At 36.6% G+C, this 27,327-nt stretch overlaps 1 protein-coding gene and 1 long non-coding RNA gene across 8 annotated transcripts in view; one reads left to right on the top strand and one right to left on the bottom strand.

Annotated features, from left to right (window-relative positions):
* LOC309855577 overlaps positions 1–27,327 on the bottom strand; it is a 226,849-nt gene that overhangs the window by 126,112 nt on the left and 73,410 nt on the right. The gene's annotated exons all lie outside the window — the stretch shown is intronic.
* CHM (CHM Rab escort protein) overlaps positions 1–27,327 on the top strand; it is a 239,583-nt gene that overhangs the window by 37,497 nt on the left and 174,759 nt on the right. For 5 of the 7 annotated variants that reach the window (XR_014306871.1, XR_014306872.1, XM_082715970.1 and 2 more), the window contains 2 exons: positions 21,585–21,657; positions 24,600–24,724. Coding sequence is in view for 5 of the 7 variants with exons in the window: in XM_082715970.1 (XP_082572096.1) it covers positions 21,585–21,657; positions 24,600–24,724 (198 nt within the window). In the remaining 2 variants the exon portion in view is untranslated. Of the gene's footprint in view, positions 1–7,743; positions 7,811–21,584; positions 21,658–24,599; positions 24,725–27,327 lie in introns of all 7 variants that reach the window. The other 2 variants (XM_082715969.1, XM_082715972.1) reach the window with 1 other exon arrangement.

Here is a 27,327-nt window from a genome sequence, read left to right on the forward strand (position 1 = left end):
CACTAAACCTACTTTATTGAGGGTTTTCATTGTGAATATAAGTTGTACTTTGTCAAGTGCTTTTTCTGCATCTGTTGTAATGATCATATGGTTTTTATTATTACTCTTGTTGATATCATGTTGACTGATTTGTAAATATTGAACTATCATTAAATCCTTGGAACCAATCCCATTTGATTGTGGTGAATGGTTTTTTATAATGTACTGTTGGATTCAGCTTAGTAATATTATCTTTAGAATTTTTTTATCTGTGCTCATCAGAGTTATCAACCTGTACTCTTTTTTGTGGTGTATTTATCTTGTTTTGACTTCAGGGTAATGCTGGCCTTATAGAATGAATTTGGAAGCTTTCCTTCCTTTTAAATTTTTGGAAAAGTTTGAGAAGAATAGGTATTAATCTTTAAGTGTTGGTAGAATTAACCTGTGAAGCCATGTAATCCTGGACTTCTGTTTATTAGAAGAGTTATTTGATTTCTTATTCAATTTCTTTGTTAGTAATCTGTTCAAATTTTCTATTTCTTCCTGATTCAATTTTGGGAGATTATATGTTTATATATATTTGCTAATTTCTTCTAGGTTGTCCAGTTTGTTGGCATATAATTTTTCATAATGTTCTCTTTTAATTCTTTGTATTTCTCTGGGATTGGTTATTTCTGTTCTTTCATTTCTGATCTTGTTTGGGTCCTCTCTTATTTAATGAATATAGCTAAATATTTATCTGTTTTGTTGATCTTTTCAGAGAACCAGTTCATGCTTTTATTGATATGTTCTGTTGTGTTTTTAGTTTCTGTTTTGTTTATTTCTGCTTTAATGTTTATTATTTCCTTCCTTCTTTTGGTTTGGGGTTTTGTTTGTTATTCTTTTTCTATAGTTCATATTGTTGTGTTTTCATTTTCTTTTGTTTCCATTTATATTTTTATTTCTTCTTTGATTTCCCATTTAACCCATTCATTGTGTTTCATGTTGTTTCTCCTCCATGTATCTGTGCTCTTTCCACATTTTTTCTTGTGGCTTGTTTCTAGTTTCACAGTGTGGTCAGAAAAGATGCATGGTATGACTTCCATTTTTTTTTTTTCAATTTGTTGAGATTTGTTTTGTGGTCTAATATGTGATCTGTTCTGGAGGATGTACCATATGTACTTGAAAAGAATGCGTTCTGGTGTTTCAGGATTGTTCTGAATATATCTGTTAAATCCAACTCCTGCAGTGTGTCCTTCAAAGCCACTATTTCCCTTTTGATTTTGTTTGAATTATCTGCCCATTGTTGTAAGTGGGATGATAAGTCCCCCCAGTAGTTAATTAGTTAATTAATTCCTTTATGTTTGTTACTAGCTGCTTTATGTATTTGGATCCTTCCATGTTGGGTTCGTGAATATTTACTTACAATTATTAGATTTTCTTGTTGGATTTTTTCCTTTATGATTATGTAGTGTTCTTCTTTTTTTTTTTTTTTTTGTCTCTTGTTAGTCTTTGTTTTAAAGCCTGTTTTGTCAGAAGTGCTGCTAGCCCAGCTGTATTTCACATTTATTTGCATGATGAATGCTTTCCCATCCCTTCACTTTCAGTCTGAATGTGTCACTGGGTAGGAAATGAGTTTCTTGTAGGGAGCAAAAGGATGGGTTTTGGATTTTTTTTTAATTCATTTTATCACCCTGTGACTTTTTATTGGAGCACTTAGTTCTTTTACATTCAACATAATTATTGATAGGTATGTGTTTATTGCCATTTTGTTACTCATTTTATGATTGTTTTTGTAGTTCTCTGTTCCTTTGCTCTCTTCTGTCATGGTTGGTTGGCTTTCTTTAGTAATGTATTTGGATTCCTTTTTATTTTTATTTATATCTATTACTGGTTTTTGATTTGTGGTTACCATTCTGTTTGTATAGATCATCTTATACAGATAGCAGTCTATAAGTTGGTAATCCTGTAAGGTTGAATTCATTGTTCACACCTTTACCCCCTTAAGTTTTAAGTATATGGTATCATACTTTACATCCTTTAACTTTGTGCTTCTCTCGACTGATTTTTATACGGATACTTAGTTTTATTGCTTTTGTTCTTCCTATTTTTCTTACTCCTGCTGTGGTCTTTCTCTTCCACTCAGAGTCCCTGGTAACATTTCTTGTAGGGCTGGTTTAGCAGTCATTAATTCTTTTAACTTTTGCTTGTCTGAGAAACTCTTTATCTCTTCTTCTGTTCTGAATGATAGCCTTGCTGGATAGAGTCTTCTTGGCTCCAGGTTTTTTCCTTTTAGTACCTTGAATATATCATGCCACTCTTGTAAGGCTTGTCAAGTTTCTGCTGAAGAAAATTAGCTGATAGTCTTATGGAGTTTCCCTTATGTGGAAGTGTTTTCTTCTGCTGCTTTTGAAATTGACTTTATCACCACTGCTTTTTGCTATTTTCGTTACTACATGTCTTTGTGTGGACCTCTTTTGTTGATTTTTTTGGGGAGACCCTTTATGCCTTCATCTTGATTTCCATGTCTCCAGATTCATAAAGTTTTCAGCTATTATTTTTTCAAATTTTCTGCTTTCTTTTCTCTCTCTTCTCAGATCCCAATAATACAAATGTTTTTAACACTTGATGATGTCACTGAATTCCAAAATGTGTTTTCAGTTTTTATTTTTTTCTCTAATGTTTAGTTTAAATACTTTCCATCACTCTGTTCTTCTTTCCTTTTCCTTTTCCTTTCTGTATTAACATATAATGTAGTTTTTGTTTCAGGGGTTGTTTTTCTGTTTTTTGTAGTCTTTTGTTTATTCCCTGTAGTATATTTTTATTTTCAGTTATTGAGTTCTTCATTTCTCATTGGTTATTTTTTATGTCTTTGATCCCTTTTTTTTAGATTTATTTATTTATTTTAGAAGGTGCATGCATGAGCATGGTGGTGAGGAGCAAAGGGAGAGGGAGAATCTCAGGCAGACACCTGACTGAGCACAGAACCTGGTGAGGGGCTTTATTCCATGACCCTGCAATCATGATCTGAACTGAAATCGAGTGTCAGATGCTCGACTCACATCCACCCAGGCTCCCCATTTTCTATCCCTTTGTTAAGGGTTTCACAGAGGTCCTCCACTCTTCTCATGTCTGGTACATATCTTAATGACCATTATGTTAAATTCTTTATCATTCATTTTGCTTGTATCTGTTTCATTTAGCTTTCTTTGCAATGATTTTGTCCTCTTCCATTTGGGACATAGTCCTCTGTCTCCTCATTTTGCATAATTCTTTGTGTCTATTTCTGTGTGTTAGGACAGTCAGCTACTTCTCTTGAAAGTAGTGCCTTATCTAGAAGAGCTTCTGTGGTGCTCTGCGGTGTAATGTCCCTTGAGAAAAGACATTAGCCATTTGTAATGGCTCTCTCTGCCTCTTATGGGTAGGGTTTGGTCCCTGTGTTGTTGGGCCAGTCTTGGGCCCCTTTGGGCTTGCGTTGAGTCAGAGGCCATGTGTTTGCTAAAGATCCAGTAGCACCAAACTGCTGGGTAGTTTCCCTGTGTTGTCCCTTGAGAAGCTTTCATTGGTGGTTGGAGCCTGCAGTAAATAAATTTAAGAAGAATGAAATTGTATCAGACATCTTACAAATTAAGCATCTTACTGCATTGTGCAGTAAGAGCAGCTTTTTGCCCCTAGCTCATGGCTGGGGCTGTAGTTGGAGTGTTGGGTTTGCTTATTTTCCCCTCTGCTCAAGGTAGAAGTCACTTTGGAGTTGAGCTGGGCCCTGTTTGGTCTACTCACACCTTGCCAGATTTGTGGCACTGCTTTGGATGGGTCCTGGTATGTCTGAGGAGAACACAGGAGTAGGGCTTGCTGTTTGTTTGTTAGTTACTAGGTGTTGGCCCTGTGCTTGTTCTGCAATTGTTCACATATCCAGGCTGGGGGCAAGGGAGGGAAATGGTGCCTTCCAGCTTGTTCTTGGGGAAGTCTCCTAGTGATCCTTGCCCTGCCAGCACAGGCTCTGAAATTAGTAAATAAATATTCTCATATATCCCAGGCCTTTATCAAACTGCTGCTTCTATACTATATCTTCACAGAGGGCTCTTTGTTATGTGGTCTTTTTTTAAAATTTTTTATAAACATAATGTATTTTTATCCCCAGGGGTACAGGTCTGTGAATCGCCAGGTTTACACACTTCACAGCACTCACCAAACCACATACCCTCCCCAATGTCCATAACCCCACCCCCTTCTCCCAATCCCCCTGCCCCCAGCAACCCTCAGTTTGTTTTGTGAGATTAAGAGTCACTTATGGTTTCTCATTATGTGGTCTTTTTAAGGGCAGGGATCTAGTTTCTTATAGCCCCCAGTGCTCTCCCAGAACCCAGCTTGCTGATTTTTAAAGTTCCTGGTATGAAACCCTGTTAACTGTAAGAATTTTCAAAATTATGTCCCTCTGGTTTTTCAGTGTTTCAGGTTATCATTTTCCCCATGGGGGTTCCCTTTGCCTGGGGTGAGGGTCTATTTTTTTCCCCTTTCTGTGCCCACACCCTCTCTCCTCCTTTGGACAGTCCTCCAAGTTCCTTTAGTTCCACTTCTCTGCCCTACCTACCCTCTTCAATATGGACCCTTTTCTGCATTTATCTGAAGAGTATTCTACTCAGTCTTTAAGTCATTTTCTAGGTTATTCACACTGATAAATGGGTTATATCTGTGGAATGAGGTGAGCTTAGGATCTTCTTCCTTTGCTGCTTTTCCCAGGAAGTTCCTCTTGAATTTTTGATGATGGGCATGAGGTAGTATCTCATAGTGGTTTTGGTTTGCATTTCCCTAATGGTTAGTGATACTAAGCTTTTTTGTATGTGCCTGTTGCCCATCTGTATGTCTTTGGTAAATGTTCAGGTATTCTGCCCATTTTTAGTTAAGTTGCTATTTTTGTGTTGATTTGTATGAGTTGCTTAGATATTTTGGATATTACCCTCTTATTGGATATACTTTTGTAAATATCTTCTCTTTCAATAGATTACCTTTTTATTTTGTTGATGATTTACTTCACTGTGCATAAGCTTTTTCATCTAATGTAGATCCATTTGTTTATTTGGTTTTGCTGCTGTATCACCTTTGGAATCAGATCTAAAAAACATATTGTCAAGACTGAAGTCAAAGAAATTACTGTCTACATTGTTGTTTAATCTCCATATATTCGTGACTTTTTTCTAGGTTTCTTCTTGTAATTGATTTGTAGTTTCATAACATTGTGGCTGGAAAAGATGTTTGATACAATTTCAGTCTTCTTAAATTTATTGAGACTTGTTTTGTGTCTTAGCATGTAATCTGTTTTGGGGAACATTCCACATGCACTTGAGAAGAATGTGTATTCTGCTGCTTTGGGAATGAATGAATGTTCTGTATATGTCAATTAAGTCCACCTAGTCTAATGTGTCAGTCAAGGCCAGTGTTTCCTTATTGATTTTCTGTGTGGATGATCTACCCATTGATGTATGTGGGGTGCTAGTTCCTCACTATTATTGTATTGTTGCCATTTTTTCCTTTAGGTCTGCTAATATTTGCTTTATATATTTTGGTGCTCCTCTGTTGGGTGCATATATAATTATAAATGTTCTATCTTCTTGCTAGATTGACACCTTCATAGTTTCTTTTATTACATTATTTGTTTTAGTCTATTTTGTGTGATAGAAGTACAGATATAGCAGCTTTTTGTTTCCATTTGCATGGAATATACTTCCATCAATTTACTTCCAGTCTTTGTCTTATAAGAAGTGAGTTTCTTGTAGGCAGCATATAGATGGTCTTGTGTTTTGTCTTGTTGCTTTTTAAAAAAAACTCTTATTTATTTGAGACACTTAGAGCATGAAGGGGGCAGAGGGAGTGGGAGAAGCTGACTTCCTGCTGAGCAGGAGCCAGATGCAGGGTTCAATTCCAGGACCTTTAGGTCTTGAGCTGAAGGCAGATGCTTAACTGTCTGGGCCATCCAGGTGCCCCTAGATGGTCTTATGTTTTTATCCATTCATCCATCTGTCTTTTGTTAGGAGAATTTAGTCCATTTGTATTTAAAGTAATTATTGATTAGTAAGTAGTTATTGCTTACTAGTATGTACATATTGAGAAGCACTGGACTTGTGAGACCCCTTTCTATTGTGTGTCCCAGCACCAGGGTAGGGTTGTGGCAGTACTGTGTCTCTGACATTCCTGCCATCTGGTTGTGGCTTTTTTATTCTTTGTTGTGGATTCTGTTCATCTTGTTTTCAAATATATTTCAGAGGGAAATCATCCATATGTAGTTGAAGGTTTGGTGTGTCTGTGGGAAGAGGTGAATTGAGGATCCTCCTTTGTTACCATCTTGCAGGAGTCCTCTCCCTTCTATTATTTAGCTAAAGAAAGAAAACAGGGGCGCCTGGGTGGCTCAGTGGGTTAAGCCACTGCCTTCGGCTCAGGTCATGATCTCAGGGTCCTGGGATCGAGTCCCACATCGGGCTCTCTGCTCAGCAGGAAGCCTGCTTCCTCCTCTCTCTCTCTTTCTGCCTGCCTCTCTGCCTACTTGTGATCTCTGTCTGTCAAAGAAATAAATAAAAAATCTTAAAAAAAAAAAGAAAGAAAACAATGCTCTCCTATGGGGATGAGAAAAAACGTATATCAGATATTAAAGAATTAAGTGTTGCCCTAGTTTCCTCCTTTCCATATTCTCCCACTATAAAGAGATACCATGATGTCTGTGGCACCAATTTATAAGTGAAAGTGATTTTAATGTGCTTAACCTAATCTAGCTTTCAACATGTTGTTTGCTATTAGAGATGGTGTGATATAATAATAATAGCTCCCATTTATGGAATATTTGCTGGGTACTGTGTTAGGTAGTTTATGAATATTAAGTTTTTAAATTTTTACTACATTTCTCTAAAATTTCTCTAAAATATACTTCTCTAGGAGAAATATAATTTTTCCCCTTTTGCAGATGAGGAAACAAATTAAGAGAATTGAAATAACTTTTCTAATGTCACATGTCTATGAGGGGAAGAACCAGGATTTAAACCCAGGTCCTTTTGATAGCAAAGCCTGTGCCCTTCCTCTGAGATAAACTGTAGGGCTGGAAAACAGCTTATCTGTTTGGACACAAATTGGACACAAATACTGGACTCGATGGCCAAGAGACCTGATTTAAATTGTGTCTCTATCAGTGATTAGTTATGTGATTGAAGTTGTTTTCCTCAAGTCTAAAATGTGGCTAGTATATGACTTACCTTGAAGAGTTACTGCAAAAGCCCAGTAGGATGCATGGGGGTGGGTAAAAGGTAATAAATTTGTCTTTTCATCATGGAGAGATTAAAATTAATTGGGGTTAAAATGGAGTTGTCCAGTAAGCTGATAACTCATTTGTACTTTCGGACCCAAAATAGCTGTGAGTCTGGAGCTTACCAGAAGTGCTCAGATTGGAGATAGCAATTTGTAAGTCATCAGCAGAGAAGCGATAATTGAGTCAGTAAGGATAGATGAGATCACAGAGAAAAACAAGAATTCAGGGCAATCTGTGTATAATACTTACTCATCTACCTGGTTTGGTTGTGTAAAAATGTACTTGAGTGGGTGGCCTTATGTCAGTGGCTAATAACTGTCAACATAGGAAGGTCTCTCTCCAGCCCTAATTACTCAGCCTGGGAGTATTTCATTCTGGAAGATTGATCTGACTGCCGGAGCAACTTAATGTAGCCTCATGGGATGATTTTAAAACCATATAAGGGCCTGATCATCCTCTCTAATGTTAGAATTACATTTTCATACTCTACCAAGGAGGCCCACCTGCCTTGATCTTGGAATGGGTGGATGGTGAAAGGAACTTGGCTGGCTTGTGTATCAGGTATGTGGAGGTTTAGTAAAGGAGAATTTGTGTGGGGAGTAAATCCAATATATTCCCTAGTCTGTTCAGTTATTTGTCAACTAGGAAAGTAGAAACATGTAATGATTCTTTATAGTATTCCAATCAAATTGAAATAGAATAATTCCCTTAATTCATATGGTATATTTGTATTCTTTAATAGCTGGCAAGTGAATAGTAGTAGACATGCCACACTGTTATTTTCCCACTTTTATCATATACAGAAAAGTATTTGCACACATTAAAGTTGAGAAATGCAAAAAAAAAAATTGGTTGTATTTTAGGTCCTGGAAATGAATAGTCTCTCCTGCTCTGAGATTAGAGTAGATGTAGTCATGAAATTATTTTCCCATTTTCATTATCCAGATGAATTGGAGAAGCAAAATAAAAATTAGATTTCATTCTGTCTAATGTCTGTAAACAGATTCCATTGCCTTTATTCATAGTATGTTAGATTTTGGCTTTTGTTATATGCTTATGTTTATAATTTTAAATATTATAATATTATAGATTATAAAAGACCATCTTTATAATGGAAAGACCTTAGACTTTGGGGCCTGATATGGCCTGGGCTTAAATCCAGGCCATTTCCTATCTGAGTGACTTAAACAAGATCCCCAACTTCTTGTTTGTTTTTGGTTTTTTCCTAATTGTAAAATGGGTATGTTTTTAGTACCAATCTCTTGGGATTCTTGTGAACATTAAGTGGTAATGAATGGAAAATGGCAAGCACTATAATATGTATTATCCTATTTTTATCCTTGTCATTAATGTGTTAAGGTAGCATTTCTCAAAATATGTTTTGTTGAAAACTCCCTTCAAATGCTTTTTTTAGAAGAAATGTCCATTGCTTGGCTGATTTTTTTTCCTGTTGGTGAGAACAGACATAAACACCAAAAATTTAATAAAAAGGCTCTAATTAATAGGTTTAATACTCAGTCTTCTCATACAGCTCATAATGGTGCTGAGAAGCTCTGTCATAAACCATTTTTTTGGTGGTTTAAGTTAAAAACCTAGAATTTTCCAAATTTATTTTGTCATTGTACCTCCCCCCCCCTTGGAACACCTATTAATAGTCCATGTTATTAATGGGATACATTTTGGAAAAGGTGAATTTAGTAATCGGGCCAGGTGCCATTTTTTTTTCTTTATTTGAGTCTAGTTGAAACACTAAATTAGTTTCAGGTATATGGTTTGATGGTTTTTGACAAGTTTATACATTACGCTATATTTACCACAAGTATTTGAAGTGTTTGGCTTCATTGAACCACAGGTACACTATAATATCCTATGGACTAAATAATCCGAGCCAGTTTAGAATTTGGGATTATGTTCCAATGAATAGGGTTAGGGTTTAGCAGAACTGAGTTTTAACTGTGCTTCTACCAGTTGCAGTTGTGTGGCCCTCAACTAGTGACTTAATTTCTACATAGACCGTCTCAGTGTCTTCATCTGTAAAATAATGCCATACCTGCTTTACAAGATTGCTGGAAAAATCCATGAGAAAATAATTGTGAAAACAGTTCTCAAAAACAAAAAATTAAAAATGCTGTCATTGGAAGGGGTGGAATTACTACTATATAAGGAAATGGGATTAGGAGCAGTGAATATAGAATAGGGAAGGCCTAGAGGTTGATCTGTGGTGCTTCCCTTTTTAACTCCTATGTTCTTTAATAATTAAAACAATTCCTAGATCTGTGTGCCTCAATATTTGTAGCTCTGTCTTTTGTTAATCTTCTTGTCCCTGCTTACAGAAGCCATTTCCCTGTAAGGATGCAGTTTAGCATCATGTAGCTATGGGTGTTGCTGAATGTTCAACACTGAATTGTAATTATGACACACAATGGAAAAGAAGATTGTTAGGATTTAATAAATAGGCTCTAATTAATAGGTTTACTACTCAGCCTTCTCATATAGCTCACCTTTCTTTATGTATACCCACAATGTATTTCTTTTTGTTAGTAGACATAAAACAAAATGATGTTGCTTTAATATTAAATACTATGTAAAGGATGAGGAATCTCTTGTTATTATTTTTTTTCCTTTCTGTCTTTTTATTTTATTTTTTTTTAATTTTTAATTTTTAATTTTTTATAAACATATATTTTTATCCCCAGGGGTACAGGTCTGTGAGTCACCAGGTTTACACACTTCACAGCACTCACCAAAGCACATACCCTCCCCAATGTCCATAATCCCACCCCCCTTCTCCCAAACCCCCTCCCCCCAGCAACCCTCAGTTTGTTTTGTGAGATTAAGAGTCACTTATGGTTTGTCTCCCTCCCAATCCCATCTTGTTTCATTGATTCTTCTTGTACCCACTTAAGCCCCCATGTTGCATCACCACTTCCTCATATCAGGGAGATCATATGATAGTTGTCTTTCTCTGCTTGACTTATTTCGCTAAGCATGATACGCTCTAGTTCCATCCATGTTGTCGCAAATGGCAAGATTTTATTTCTTTTGATGGCTGCATAGTATTCCATTGTGTATATATACCACATCTTCTTGATCCATTCATCTGTTGATGGACATCTAGGTTCTTTCCATAGATTGGCTATTGTGGACATTGCTGCTATAAACATTCGGGTGCAGGTGCCCCTTTGGATCACTACGTTTGTATCTTTAGGGTAAATACCCAGTAGTGCAATTGCTGGGTCATAGGGCAGTTCTATTTTCAACATTTTGAGGAACCTCCATGCTGTTTTCCAGAGTGGCTGCACCAGCTTGCATTCCCACCAACAGTGTAGGAGGGTTCCCCTTTCTCCGCATCCTAGCCAGCATCTGTCATTTCCTGACTTGTTAATTTTAGCCATTCTGACTGGTGTGAGGTGATATCGCATTGTGGTTTTGATTTGTATTTCCCTGATGCCGAGTGATATGGAGCACTTTTTCATGTGTCTGTTTGACATCTGGATGTCTTCTTTGCAGAAATGTCTGTTCATGTCCTCTGCCCATTTCTTGATTGGATTATTTGTTCTTTGGGTGTTGAGTTTGCTAAGTTCTTTATAAATTCTGGACACTAGTCCTTTATCTGATATGTCGTTTGCAAATATCTTCTCCAATTCTGTCACTTGTCTTTTGATTTTGTTAACTGTTTCCTTTGCTGTGCAAAAGCTTTTGATCTTGATGAAATCCCAATAGTTCATTTTGCCCTTGCTTCCCTTGCCTTTCGCGTTGTTCCTAGGAAGATGTTGCTGCGGCTGAGGTCGAAGAGGTTGCTGCCTGTGTTCTCCTCAAGGATTTTGATGGATTCCTTTTGCACATTGAGGTCCTTGATCCATTTTGAGTCTATTTTTGTATGTGGTGTAAGGAAATGGTCCAATTTCATTTTTCTACATGTGGCTGTCCAATTTTCCCAGCACCATTTATTGAAGAGGCTGTCTTTTTTCCATTGGACATTCTTTCCTGCTTTGTCGAAGATTAGTTGACTATAGAGTTGAGGGTCTGTTTCTGGGCTCTCTATTCTGTTCCATTGATCTATGTGTCTGTTTTTGTGCCAGTATCATGCTGTCTTGATGATGACAGCTTTGTAATAGAGCTTGAAGTCCGGAATTGTGATGCCACCAACGTTGGCTTTCCTTTTCAATATCCCTTTGGCTATTCGAGGTCTTCTCTGGTTCCATATAAATTTTAGCATTATTTGTTCCATTTCTTTGAAAAAGATGGATGGTACTTTGATAGGAATTGCATTAAATGTGTAGATTGCTTTAGGTAGCATAGACATTTTCACAATATTTATTCTTCCAATCCAGGAGCATGGAACATTTTTCCATTTCTTTGTGTCTTCCTCAATTTCTTTCATGAGTACTTTATAGTTTTCTGAGTATAGATTCTGTGTCTCTTTGGTTAGGTTTATTCCTAGGTATCTTATGGTTTTGGGTGCAATTGTAAATGGGATTGACTCCTTAATTTCTCTTTCTTCTGTCTTGCTGTTGGTGTAGAGAAATGCAACTGATTTCTGTGCATTGATTTTATATCCTGACACTTTACTGAATTCCTGTATAAGTTCTAGCAGTTTTGGAGTGGAGTCTTTTGGGTTTTCCACATATAGTATCATATCATCTGCGAAGAGTGATAATTTGACTTCTTCTTTGCCGATTTGGATGCCTTTAATTTCCTTTTGTTGTCTGATTGCTGAGGCTAGGACCTCTAGTACTATGTTGAATAGCAGTGTTGATAATGGACATCCCTGCCGTGTTCCTGACCTTAGCGGAAAAGCTTTCAGTTTTTCTCCATTGAGAATGATATTTGCGGTGGGTTTTTCATAGATGGCTTTGATGATATTGAGGTATGTGCCCTCTATCCCTACACTTTGAAGAGTTTTGATCAGGAAGGGATGCTGTACTTTGTCAAATGCTTTTTCAGCATCTATTGAGAGTATCATATGGTTCTTGTTCTTTCTTATTGATGTGTTGTATCACATTGACTGATTTGCGGATGTTGAACCAACCTTGCAGCCCTGGAATAAATCCCACTTGGTCGTGGTGAATAATCTTTTTAATGTACTGTTGAATCCTATTGGCTAGTATTTTGTTGAGTATTTTCGCATCTGTGTTCATCAAGGATATCGGTCTATAGCTCTCTTTTTTGGTGGGATCCTTGTCTGGTTTTGGGATCAAGGTGATGCTGGCCTCATAAAATGAGTTTGGAAGTTTTCCTTCCATTTCTATTTTTTGGAACATGTTCAGGAGAATAGGAATTAGTTCTTCTTTAAATGTTTGGTAGAATTCCCCCGGCAAGCAGTCTGGCCCTGGGCTTTTGTTTGTTTGGAGATTTTTAATGACTGTTTTAATCTCCTTACTGGTAATGGGTCTGTTCAGGCTTTCTATTTCTTCCTGGTTCAGTTGTGGTAGTTTATATGTTTCTAGGAATGCATCCATTTCTTCCAGATTGTCAAATTTGTTGGCGTAGAGTTGCTCATAGTATGTTCTTATAATAGTTTGTATTTCTTTGGTGTTAGTTGTGATCTCTCCTCTTTCATTCATGATTTTATTTATTTGGGTCCTTTCTCTTTTCTTTTTGATAAGTCGGGCCAGGGGTTTATCAATTTTATTAATTCTTTCAAAGAACCAGCTCCTACTTTCGTTGATTTGCTCTTTTGTTTTTTTGGTTTCTATTTCATTGATTTCTGCTGTGATCTTTATGATTTCTCTTCTCCTGCTGGGCTTAGGGTTTCTTTCTTGTTCTTTCTCCAGCTCCTTTAGGTGTAGGGTTAGGTTGTGTACCTGAGACCTTTCTTGTTTCTTGAGAAAGGCTTGTACCGCTATATATTTTCCTCTCAGGACTGCCTTTGTTGTGTCCCACAGATTTGGAACCGTTGTATTTTCATTATCATTTGTTTCCATGATTTTTTTCAATTCTTCTTTACTTTCCTGGTTGACCCATTCATTCTTTAGAAGGATGCTGTTTAGTCTCCATGTATTTGTGTTCTTTTCAAACTTCCTTTTGTGGTTAAGTTCTAGCTTTCGAGCATTGTGGTCTGAAAATATGCAGGGAATGATCCCAATCTTTTGATACCGGTTGAGTACTGATTTAGGACCGAGGATGTGATCTATTCTGGAGAATGTTCCATGTGCACTAGAGAAGAATGTGTATTCTGTTGCTTTGGGATGAAATGTTCTGAATATATCTGTGATGTCCATCTGGTCCAGTGTGTCGTTTAAGGCCTTTATTTCCTTGATGATCTTTTGCTTGGATGATCTGTCCATTTCAGTGAGGGGAGTGTTAAAGTCCCCTACTATTATTGTATTATTGTTGATGTGTTTCTTTGATTTTGTTCTTAATTGGTTTGTATAGTTGGCTGCTCCCACGTTGGGGGCATAGATATTTAAAATTGTTAAATCTTCTTGTTGGACAGACCCTTTGAGTATGATATAGTGTCCTTCCTCATCTCTTATTATAGTTTTTGGATTAAAATCTAATTGATCTGATATAAGGATTGCCACTCCTGCTTTCTTTTGATGTCCATTACCATGGTAAATTCTTTTCCACCCCCTCACTTTAAATCTGGAGGTGTCTTCGGGCTTAAAATGATATTTTGCAGGAAACATATAGATGGGTTTTGTTTTTTTATCCATTCTGATAGCCTGTGTCTTTTGACAGGGGCATATAGCCCATTAACATTCAGGGTAACTATTGAGAGATATGAATTTAGGGCTATTGTATTGCCTGTAAGGTGACTGTTACTGTATATGGTCTCTGTTCCTCTCTGATCTACCACTTGTAGGCTCTCTCTTTGCTTAGAGGACCCCTTTCAAGATTTCCTGTAGAGCTGGTTTGGTGTTTGCAAATTCTTTCAGTTGTTGTTTGTCCTGGAAGCTTTTAATCTCTCCTTCTATTTTCAATGATAGCCTAGCTGGATATAGTATTCTTGGCTGCATGTTTTTCTCGTTTAGTGCTCTGAAAATATCATGCCAGCTCTTTCTGGCCTGCCAGGTCTCTGTGGATAAGTCAGCTGCCAATCTAATATTTTTACCATTGTTTGTTACAGACTTCTTTTCCCGGGTTGCTTTCAGGATTTTCTCTTTGTCACTGAGACTTGTAAATTTTACTATTAGGTGACGGAGTGTGGGCCTATTCTTATTGATTTTGAGGGGCGTTCTCTGAACCTCCTGAATTTTGATGTTCGTTCCCTTTGCCATATTGGGGAAATTCTCCCCGATAATTCTCTCCAGTATACCTTCTGCTCCCCTCTCTCTTTCTTCTTCTTCTGGAATCCCAATTATTCTAATGTTGTTTCGTCTTATGGTGTCACTTATCTCTCGAATTCTCCCCTCTTGGTCCAGTAGCTGTTTGTCCCTCTTTTGCTCAGCTTCTTTATTCTCTGTCATTTGGTCTTCTATATCACTAATTCTTTCTTCTGCCTCATTTATCCTAGCAGTGAGAGCCTCCATTTTTGATTGCACCTCATTAATAGCTTTTTTGATTTCAACTTGGTTAGATTTTAGTTCTTTTATTTCTCCAGAAAGTGCTTTTATATCTCTCGAGAGGGTTTCTCTCATATCTTCCATGCCTTTTTCGAGCCCGGCTAGAACCTTGAGAATTGTCATTCTGAACTCTAGATCTGACATATTACCAATGTCTGTATTGATTAGGTCCCTAGCCTTCGGTACTGCCTCTTGTTCTTTTTTTTGTGTTGAATTTTTCCGTCTTGTCATTTTGTCCAGATAAGAGTATATGAAGGGGCAAGTAAAATACTAAAAGGGTGGCAACAACCCCAGGAAAATATGCTTTAACCAAATTAGAAGAGATCCAAAATTGTGAGGGGGGATAAAGGGGATAAAAAAAGGTTCAAAAAGTTAGAAAGAAAGAAAAAAGAAAAGAAAAAAAAAATTTTTAAAAAAGAAAACACCTAAGAAAAATATAAAAAAGAAAAAATATATATATTAGATAAACTAGTAAAAAATCGTTAAAAAAGAAAAAGGTAACAGTTTAAAAAAAAATTTTTACCCAAAGGCGAGAAAAAAAAAACAGAAACTGAAAAAGAAAAAAATTAAATTAACTGCAAGACTAAAAAAAATCACAGGGAAAAAACCATGAGTTCCGTGCTTGGCTTTCTCCTCCTCTGGAATTCTGCTGCTCTCCTTGTTATTGAAACCGCACTCCTTGGTAGGTGAACTTGGTCTCGCTTGGATTTCTTGTTGATCTTCTGGGGGAGGGGCCTGTTGTAGTGATTCTCAAGTGTCCGCCCCAGGTGGAATTACACCGCCCTTACCCAGGGCCGGGGTGCGTAATCCGCTCGGGTTTGCTTTCAGGAGCTTTTGTTACCTGAGCGCTTTTCGTAGAGTTCCGGAGGATGGGAATACAAATGGCGGCCTCCTGGTCTCCGGCCTGGAGGAGCCGAGAGCCCAGGGCCGCACTCCTCAGTGCGTGCTCATAGAACGGCGCCCAGTTACTCCCGTCTGCCTGACCTCTGGCTGCGCTCCGAGCTCACCGAGCCTGTGACCGGTTCAAGGTAACCCTGAGCTGCGAGCTTACTGTCGGCTCTGTCTCTGTAGCCGGCTTTCCCGTTCCAATACCCGCAAGCTCTGCAACACTCAGACACCCCCGATCCTTCTGTGACCCTGCGGGACCTGAGGCCACGTTGACCCCATGTGGGCTTTGCCCCGGGTAGCCTCTGGAGCGATGTCCCTCAGCGGAACAGACTTTTAAAAGTCCTGATTTTGTGCGGTTGCTCCGCCGCTTGCCGGGAGCCGGCCCCTCCCCCTGGGGTCTATCTTCCCGTCTCTTTGGATTCACTTCTCCGCCGGTCCTACCTTTCAGAAAGTGGTTGTGTTTCTGTTTCCAGAATTGCTGTTCGTCTTCTCTTCGATCTGCCGATGGATTTTCACGTGTTTGCCATCTTTAGATAAGTTATCTAGCTGATCTCTGGCTAGCTGAAGTAGTCTCAGCCTGCTACTTCTCTGCCATCTTGACTCCTCCCCCGCATCTTCTTGTTATTATTTTAGTGCTATCTTTTTCTGTTTTATTGGTTGCTGTTAATAGAGATAACTGTGTAACCATTTCCTTTCTGCATCTGGAAAAACTTAGGCAGTATGGTAAGTAAGCTTTGTAAAACTTTAGAAAGATTAAAACCATGTTTTCTACAGTTTTAACGTCAACATTTCACACAGTGGACAGCTATACATCAGTGTTGTGATTATTGGGCTTTTTTTATCTTTGAAAATAAAAATGTCCATTTGTGATTTTTACTGTTTTAGCTGAAAATTTTGGGTACCTTAACTGTCATGAAACTTTAGAGGACTTTATACATTAGTTTCATTTTTTTTAAGATTTATTTATTTGTGAGAGAGCACACATGTATAAATGGTGGGGAGGGGTAAAAGGGGCGGGACAAGCATACTTCCCCACCAAGCACAGAGCCAGATTTGGAACTTGATCCCTAGTAGATCATGATCTGAGCCAAAATCAAGAGCTGGCCACATAACCGGCTGAGCCACCTAGCCACCCTAGACATTAGTTTTATATTTGCTGTTTAAATACAATGAACAGTCTTTTTCTAGTTCCACAAAGAAACTCTAGTTTTAAGGAACTCTTTTTACCATATAAAATAGCATTCCCTGGCATTAGAGATACACATCATCCTTCATCATAAACTACTTTTTCCTTGGGCGCCTGGGTGGCTCAGTGGGGTGGGCCTCTGCCTTCGCCTCTGGTCATGATTTCAGGGTCCTGGGATCGAGTCCTGTGTTGGGCTCTCTGCTTGGCGGGGAGCCTGCTTCCTCCTCTCTCTCTCTGCCTGCCTCTGTGCCTACTTGTGATCTCTCTCTCTCTCTCTGTCAAATAAATAAATAAATAAATCTTAAAAAACAGCAACTACTTTTTTCCTTTATTTGATGTACAGAGGCAGTTGTGACACAAAATTGGCAGAAAATCTTCCATTCCCCTTTTTTCTTTTTTTTTTTTTTAATGTCAGGAAGTTCTCATTTTGTCCTTAAAATAAATTGTACCTATGAGTTTTTAAAAATAATAACCATAACCTAGCTTTGTTATTCCCTGCAGAAACACTTCTCAAGAGAGTAGAAATTATATTTTATAACTTGAATTTGTCATAGTTCTGAAGCTGTATTTTTAAAGATAAAATTTAAGAAAATATTTGGTGAACTTTAATTTTTACTATTTCATTGGAATAGTTTTCCTAGGGAGCATATTGTAATGTTACATTGATTTTTTTCATTTTCTTTTTACCATATTGATTTTGATACCTAAAGTCTTTTGTTTTCTCTTTAAAGGGGTATTACAAACCATACTTAGAACTTTACAAATACCAAAATGACCTTAATAAAAATCTGTGTTGTTTTTATAGTGAGTTTATTAATAATTTTGTTACCCTCTTTTGTCAGAAGTACCACAGTAATGAAAACCATGTTTCACCTTTTATGTACATTGGATCAGGTCACCAGCTGCTAAGGTTAAGAGCATATCAACAGGAAAAGTTGAAAATGTGAGCTGCATGGAAAAATACTAGAACCAGTTAGCTCTCAGAAAACATGACCAAATATAGGGGAAAAAAAGATTTTGACCATGAACTGAACTTAGGTCATTTAATAATGGAAAGAAACAGCAAGATGGTTTTCTTTTAGACTATTTTTAGGCTTTTGATAATAACAGAAAATACTGTGGAAATTGGCACATCTTGGTCCATGTTTGAAAACTCAGGTTACTTTTTTTTCCTGACAATTTATTATAATTTTTGGACAGAAAAGTTGAAAAAATTATACTATGAATATTTATGACTACCTAGATTCTACTATTAACATTTCACTGTATTTGCTTTAATATATCACTGCCCATGTATTCATATTTCTTTCCATTTATTATTCTGTCTTTTGTATAGTTCAAAGTAAGTTGTATATAGTACTTTAGTCTGGAACACTTCAGCATTGACATTATTAAGTTCAATATTTATGGGTCTTTTTCTTTTAGGTAAAATTAGATGCAGTGAAATACACAGATCTTAAGTGTGCCATTTAGTAAGTTTTGGGAAATGCATACACTTATGTAACTAAGAATCTTATTGAAATAAAATAATATGGTCTTTGCTCTAGAAAGTTCTCTCATGCCTCATCCAACCAAGTCAAATCCTGCACTTCCTCACACCCAGTCATTCTTGAGTTATTTTTTATTATAATTAACTTGTTCTAGAATGTCATATAGATGGAATCATTCAGAATGTACTCTTTTGGGGTAAAAGCTTCTTTCACTTAGCTGTGAGATTCATCTCTGTTGTTACCAGTATTCATTTTTTGTTGGCGAATAGTATCAATCTTATAGATATACCTCAGCTTATTTATCCATTCACCTATTGATGGATATCTGAATTCTGATCAGTTCAGAGCTATTAAAAAAGCTAGGGCGGCTGGGTGGCTCAGTGGGTTTAAAGCCTTTGCCTTTGGCTAAGGTTGTGATCTCAGGGTCCTGGGATGGAGACCTGCCTCGGACACTCTGCTCAGCAGGGAGTCTGCTTCGCCCCCCCCCCCCCCCCCGCCTGCCTCTCTGCCTACTTGTGATCTCTGTCTCTCAGATAAATAAAATCTTTAAAAACAAAATAAAAAGCTACTATGAAAAAGCTTGTATAAGTATTTTGTGAACATATACTTTCCTGGTTTGTAAATACCTAGGAATGGATCATAGGGTAGATACATGTTTAGTTTTTTTCTGAAACTGCCAGTTTTCCAAAGTATTTTTACCATTTTATACTCCCACCACCAAAAAGTATGAGCATTCTGGCCATCCACACCAACACCTGGTATTGTCAGCCTTCTAATTTTAACTGTTCTGGTGGATGTGTAGTAGTATTTCATTACTTTCATTTTTAATGTTTTTTTTTTTTTTTAATGTGTACTTCTCTCCCGTCAAAGTACTAACCTGACCCAACCCTGCTTAGCTTCCCAGATCACAGAGACTGGGCATGTTCAGGGTGGTATGGCCATAGACTAATGTGTACTTATCTAATGACTAATGATGTTGAGCACCTTGTTAATGTGCTCATTAATCACATCTATCTTCCTTTATGAAACATCTGTTCAAGCCCTTTGCCCATTTTAAAATTTGAATATTTGTCATATTATTAAGTTGAAAAAGATCTTTAAATATCCTGGATACCACTCTTTTTGTCAGATATGTTTTATATTTTCTTCTAGTTTGTGGCTAACCCATTCATTTTTATGATTTATTTAGTGTAGAACTTTTTCATTTTCATGAATTCCCCTTTACTAGTAGTTTTATTGCTGTGTGTTATCTAAGAAACCTTTGTCTATCCTAGTGTCAGATTTCTAATGTATATTTATTACTTATAAATTGATGTATCCAATAAATTGACTTCGATCTTAAAACTTTTACCCAACGGTCAGAGCTTCTTATTTATGACTATAAGGTGGCTTAAAAGAAATCTAAATATCTGGGCGCCTGGGTGGCTCAGTGGGTTAAGCTGCTGCCTTCGGCTCAGGTCATGATCTCAGGGTCCTGGGATCGAGTCCCGCATCGGGCTCTCTGCTCAGCAGGGAGCCTGCTTCCCTCTCTCTCTCTCTCTGCCTGCCTCTCCATCTACTTGTGATTTCTCTCTGTCAAATGAATAAATAAAATTAAAAAAAAAAAGAAATCTAAATATCTTAACAAAAAATATAAAGACAGTAATTTTATTTTTTTTAACATCACTGGATGTTTTCTAGTTTGTTGAGTGTTATATTTAGAGTGTGGGAAGGGATGGCAGAAGTGTATATTATTCTCAGGCAAGGGAGAAGAGGGTATAAATTTCTATAGGAAATACCACTAGTTATAACACTCCTCTGTCTTCACTCCTCCCTCTTCTGTATACTAGCTGTTGCCCACCTTCTCCTTCCACTGCTTTCTCTGACCCAGGGGATCAGAGCTTCCATGTCTCCTGATCCCAACATGTCAGCAAGGATGGCCATCTAGAATTGTTAATATAAGTGAAAATATACCTAAATTTTAAAGCCATTAGAGATTTTGAATGGTGAATGAATTTGCATTATCTTCAAGAGAACTGTCAAATTATAACTAAAGCAGTAATCTGTATTAATAGACCTATTTTCACAGATACTCAGCTTAACCATTTTCTCTATTAGAGCAATAACAGTGATTATTGGTAAAAATACTTAAACCTTAAGTCTGACTGTTCTGCAGGCCTGTCAACATTTGTTTGAGGAGAAATATATCAGAAGATTGAGGGGATCTCCAGTAGTACTATGGATGAGTGATTTTGGATATTAAAGGTTTTAGTTTTCATCTCATTTTAAAAAGAGCTTTTATAGATTTTTATTTCATTAGAGAAAAATACAGAGAAGGCAAAATGAAAACAAAAACAAAACAAAACCAAGAATCTTTCCTACCCCAGAACCAGATGTTGTAGGTAGAACTGAGTGTACTTTGGGGCTCATAATACAAAGAATAAATGTGAAGACTTTTATAAGAACTGGGAAGCCCCAGTACAGATATGTGGTACTGAATTAGAGAATTCTGGTTGCCCCAAGTCTCTTACTTAAGGAAGTTAATAAGAACTCCAATGTCTACAAGGTTTACCTGATCCTAGTTAGGAGACCTCTGGGTCCTCTAAAACCGAAGGATATTCTTCACAGGATTATAGAATGAAGAATAATAGTTCACCCAGTTATTAGCGGGGATATTGTTCTTGTTTTACTTACTACAAAAGTGAATAACTGTGTCCCAGAAGCTACTTTTATTTTTGGCCCTGAAGGCTAAGAATAACACAGGGCCACTACCTCTAGAGTAGCCATTTGTATGTATGTATGTGTGTGTGTGTGCGTGTGTGTGTGTGTATGTTGGCATGGGTTATGGGTTTGGTGGTGGTGGGGACAGTGGATATTTAGTTTTTTACAGAAAACTTAGTAGTTTTTTCCATTGGCTTTCCTTGAGATCTACCAGGGTTTTCTCCCTAGCCATTTTGTTTTAACCTAGGAGTCAAATTTTGTTTATATTCTGTGCTCAATGCCCATATCAAGCTGTTCACAATCACATGATCAGTGGCATTTGATCAGTGGCAAAACCTCTAAGGAGACCAAAGAGATTTTTTTCCTTATACAATGGAAAGTTAACTTTGGGTTTGGAGAGGCCAACTTTTATTTCAGCCTAGTATTTCCAGCATCCCAATTATGTTTTGAACTCGGAGGTGGCAATACTGAAATGATTTGAAGGGTACGGGGTGGTTTGCTGATGGAGATCAGTGGCTTAATTTTTATACCTTTTCTTTACTCTTATTTTTTTATTGTTACAGAAGAAGCTACTATGGAGGAAACTGGGCCAGTTTTAGCTTTTCAGGAATACTGTCCTGGCTAAAGGAATACCAGGTAACCTTTTTAGTTGATTTTTAATCTACTAGGTTGTATTTGGTATCACATAATAACCCTACATTAAATAAAACCCTAAGCTTCTGGGGTGCCTGGGTGGCTCAGTTGGTTGGACGACTGCCTTCAGCTCAGGTCATGATCCTGGAGTCCCGGGATTGAGTCCTGCATCAGGCTCCCAGCTCCATGGGGAGTCTGCTTCTCCCTCTGACCTTCTCCTCGCTCATGCTCTCTCTCACTGTCTCTCTCTCTCAAATAAATAAATAAAATATTAAAAACAAAACAAAAAAAACCCCTAAGCTTCTGTAATATAGGATTGATGCCTCATATTTATTTATTTATTTAAGAAAAATTATGTAGTCATCTTTTTAGTTAATGTTCTTCCAATGCTTTCAAAATATAGATACTACTTTTTAAATATACTTAGATATGTTGGCTGAAGAGTACATCATATATACTTGATACCATTTTCTCATTACATTCCCAAATATAAGGCAATATTTTTTTTCTCCAAAATAGCCTTTCAGAAAAAAAATTTCAGTCCTTCTAAAATCTCACATATTACTATTGCTCTTTCAGTAGTATATTTTGAGAAAAAACCCCAACTATTCAGGGGAAAATACATTACTTTGAAATGGTCTGAGTCATTGGTAGTTTGTGTATTTATAGAAGTGACCTGACAGAATCAGTAAAAACAAAAAGCAAGGAAAAATTTAATATGAATTTGGTAAGTTTTTGGATCTCCCTACTACAACTATTGGATATCATTGTAAGGAAGTTTTTTAGAGGACCTGTACAGCATAGTAATAGGGGGAGTAGGTTATGTCGTGGAGTTTACTGATTTTTATGACAGATTAAAAAAAATGTCCCCATTTTATGTGAATGGTACATGTGGATTGAAATGAACTTCTATTGAGAGCATCATACATTGAATCAAAAATCTCTGTATCTCAAGAGTTTAGACAGTTGGGAAAGGAGTATGATATATTCTAGAAAATTGTATTCGGTTAGCTGAAAATAATATAGCTAAGACTGTTAAACACTTACCATGTGCCAAGCACCACAATAAGCATTGTAATTGTACTAATTAATTGATGGAAGGTGACTTAAAAGGCTCTTCTAGTCATGACAAAGACATTGATGTTGAAGATGCAGTGAAGATTCAGTTTGAATAAAACTGTTGCGTGAAGTGAGGGTATGGAAAAACAAGCAATATTTGGAAAATAATACTGCATGTAAGACAAACTGTAAGAAAGTAAATGTTACTAGTAGACATTTAACTATTTTATGTATGTGCCTTAAATATTCATGTATTTGTGTTCATCAGAAACCCTATTTTGAACCTATTCTTAGGAAGTATGTGTAAGGGTTATCGTCGTGTATTTAGCACTTCCATGAGAAAATTTAGTCTAGATGCTCACAACAAAGACAACAGTTATACCTTGGTTGTCTGAATGGAAAACTTCTGATGAGTAAAGGGAATTTTATAAAATAAATTTTGATAATATATTAGATCTATTAAAAATATTAATATTAAAATATTTAAAAATATTGAATATTTTTGAAAAATATTTTTTTAAGTTCTTCTACTCCAGCATCCTCTTTCACCATATCCTTTCCCCTTCACTCTTTGTCTGCTGATCCACAGTCTTTTCTTCAGGTTGGTAACCCCATGTCTACACATTCAGAGTTCTGTATTTCACCTCCTTTTCTACCTATGTTAGTATGTTTAACATAATCTAATAATTACACTTAGTAAGAAGAGATGTCTACCCTATTTTGCTACAGTTTAAAATGTTAAATTCAGGAGAAAAAACCCTTTTTAAAGATTTATTTAAGAGAGAGAGAGAGTGCATTAGCTGGGGGAGGGGCAGAGGGAGAAAGAGTGGGGAAGAAGACTCCCTGCTGAGCACAGAGCCTTAACTGGAACTTCATCCCAGGACCCTGAGATAAAGACCTGAGCTAAAACCAAGAGTCAGATGCTTAACTGACTAAGCCACCCAGGTACCCTAGAAAAAAAGCCTTTTAAAATAATTATTGCTTTATGAAATCTTTAAGTTTAGAAATTTGTTGAAGTGAATTTACTTAAAACAATATTGTAGTTATATTTCACTACTTTTTGTTTCACTACTAGTTTTTTTGTTTCACTACTAGTTTTTTGAAAACATATATTCAAAAAATTTTTTCTCTGAGAAATGTGTACCGAATACTTTAAAATTTTAAACAGATTAAAAATTGATCCTTGACATTTGGAAAAGGCATATCTTGACATTTCCAGAAATCCCCTGTATTCAAATACTGCTGTATATATAATTTATCTCCATAAAATGTAATTTGGAATTGTTAAAATATTTGAAGGGCCACTTTCCACCCTTATAAGTTTACATACATTATCATACATTATTGTTTTTATTGTCTTTCTGAGAATAGAATATTCAGAGGTTGATTATTATACAGTCCTCACTTATAGTGGGCTGAATCCTTCAAATATACTTTTACATATAATCAAAATTTGACATGGCTAGTGACTAACCTTCAAAGACCTAAAAGTAGAAGGAAGTAATTTTGAGCCTGCATTTGGATAACAAAATGCAAAATCTTTATTAATAACAATTAATATGTATACCAGACACACTTGATTTTCAGCAGAAAGAGGGTTAGTTGTCCTAGTTCTTAAATAATGTCAAAATAGGCACATCCAGTGACTGCACCAAACTGTTAGATATCCTGCTAGAAAGGTGTAAACCAGAAAGCATTTGATAGGGTAGGATTTTACACAAATTTCTTCTCTTTCCTTTGAAGATGGCACACTATGGTGGAGTCACTTCAGAATTTTGATGGCATCAAAGGCAAAGCATTAATTGAGAAAGGTATACATTTTCACAAAAAAGTAGAAGTTCATATTGTGCAATTTAATTAAAATTTCTCATCTGTGTTTTATTTAGGAAAACAGTGACATTGTGAACGAAAGCCCAGCATGGCAAGAGCAGATTCTTGAAAATGAAGAAGCCATTGCTCTTAGCAGGAAGGACAAAACCATTCAACACGTGGAAGTGTTTTGTTACGCCAGGTATGAAAAGTATTTATTTAGGATACACTGAGTTAATGCCTTCTTATTCACATCTGTTCAGAAGAAGCCAATAAATGATGTTGGTTGCCAAAAGTCAATTGATAAGACAGTTTGCCTTTTTTAAAATATAACTTTAGATTTTCTCTGCTTAGATGATAATGGTGATAATAACATGCTACATTAATGACTTGATTCTTCACAACCATCCTGTGCTAGGATAGAGCGGATAGTACTAGTTGCAGTTTTTATAGAATCTTCATTATAGAGATTAATTTGTTGAAAGTCACATGGCTTGAAAAATGTCAAGACCACATGTAGCCTAGATAGTAGTGGAGCCCAAGATCAAAACCCAGGATTATTTAATTCTACTCCAGTGTTCTTCTAACTCTTCTTAGATAATATTTAGTGTAGCAAAATGGAAAATTATAATTTTGAAATAAAAATAATTGCTCACAACCTTTGGGGATATATTTTCAAAAATCAGGAGAGAATATTGGGAAGTAATATTTTAAGTGTGTCTAAGTGAGAAAATTCATTTTTTAAAAAAGTTTTTATTTTCCAGTTAACATACACTTTTATATTAGTTTCAGGTAGTGAAATAGTTTCAGGTATCATATAGTGATTCAGCAATTCTCTACATAATTCAGTAGGTGCTCATCACAAGCGCACTCCTTAATCCCTATGACCTATTTTACCCATTTCCCCACCCACCTGTACTGTGGTAATAATCAGTTTGCTCTTTATAGTTAAGATTCTGTTTCTTGGCTTGCCTCTATTTTTTCACTTAGCTCATTTGTTTCTTGAATTCCACATAAGAATGAAATCATATGGTATTTGTCTTTCTCTCACTGACTTAATCTGCTTAGTTAGCATTTTAACCTTTAGCTCCATCCATGTTATTGTAGATTGCAAGATTTCATTCTTTTTTTTTTTTTCTTTTTTAAAGATCTTATTTATTTATTTGACAGACAGAAATCACAAGTAGGCAGAGAGGAAGGCAGAGAGAGAGGAAGGGAAGCAGGCTCCCTGCTGAGCAGAGAGCCCGATGCAGGGCTCGATCCCAGGACCCCGAGATCATGACCTGAGCCGAAGGCAGCGGCTTAACCCACTGAGCCACCCAGGCGCCCTGATTTCATTCTTTTTTATAGCTGAATAATATTCCACGTGTGTGTGTGTGTGTGTGTGTGTGTGTGTATTACATCTTCTTTAGTCATTCATCAGTTGATGGCCACTTGGGCTGCTTCCATATATCAACTGTTGTAAATAATGCTGCTCTAAACATAGGGGTACATGGCCCTTTAAATTATTGTTTTTGTATTCTTTGGGTAAACAACCTGTAGTGTGATTGCAGGATCCTAGGGTAGTTCTGTTTTTAACCTTTAGGGGCACTGCCATACTGTTTTCCACCATGGCAGCACCAGTTTGCAATTCTGTCAACACAGCAACAGGGTTCCTTTTTCTCTATATCTTCACTAACACCTGTTGTTTCTTGTGTTGTTGATTTTAGTCATTCTGACAAATGTGAGGTGATAACTTATTGTAGTTTTGATTTGCATTTCCTTGATGGTAAGTGGTAATGACCATCTTCTGATGTGTCTTTTGGCCATGTGGATGTATTCTTTGGAAAAATGTCTATTCATGTCTTCTACCCATTTTTTAATTGGGTTATTTTTTGAGGGGGTGTTGAGTTTTATAATTTCTTTATGTACTTAGATTACTAACCCTTTATCATATATATATATATATATATAATTTGTAAATATCTTTTCCCGTTCTGTAAGTTGCCTTTTAAGTTTTGTTGATTGCTTCTTTCACTGTGTAGAAACTTCATTTTGATATAGTTCTGATAGTTTATTTTTCCTTTTGTTGCCTTGGCTCGGAGAACTTATCTAGAAAAAAGTTGTTATGGCAGATGTCAGAGAAGTTACTGCCTGTGGTCTCTTCTAGGATTTTTATAGTTTAGGTTTCACATTTAGGTCTTCAGCCCATTTTGAGTTTCTTTTTATGTATGGTGTAAGAAAGTGGTCCAGTTTCATTCTTCTGCATGTTGCTGTCCAGTTTTCCCAGCGCCATTTGTTGAAGAGACTTTTTTCCATTGGCTGTTCTTTCCTGCTTTGTCGAGGATTAATTCACCATATAGTTGTGGGTCCATTTCTTGGCTTTCTGTTCTGTCCTGTTAAACTGTGTGTCTGTTTTTGTGCCAGTATTATACTATATTGCTCACTACAGCTTTATAATATAACTTGAGGACTGTAATTGTGATGCCTCTAGTGTTGCTTTTCTTTTTCAAGATTGCTTTTTGCTCTTTGGGGTCTTTTGTGAATACATGCAAATTTTAGGGTTGGTTTTTCTAGTTCTGTGAAAAAATGCTGTTGTTATTTTGATAAGAATTGCATGTACTGCATAGATTGCTTTAGGTAATATAGACATTTTAACAATATTTGTTCTCCCAGTCCATGAACATGGAATGTTTTTTCATTTCTTTGTGTCATCTTCAATTTCTTTCATCAGTGTTTTACAGTTTTCAGAGTACGCGTCTTTGGCCTCTTTGGTTAGGTTTATTCCTAGGTATTTTATCGTTTTTTCGTGCTTTTGTAAATGGG

This window comes from Mustela nivalis (genome assembly GCF_964662115.1).
Source record: "Mustela nivalis genome assembly, chromosome: X".
NCBI classification, from domain to species: Eukaryota; Metazoa; Chordata; class Mammalia; order Carnivora; family Mustelidae; genus Mustela; species Mustela nivalis.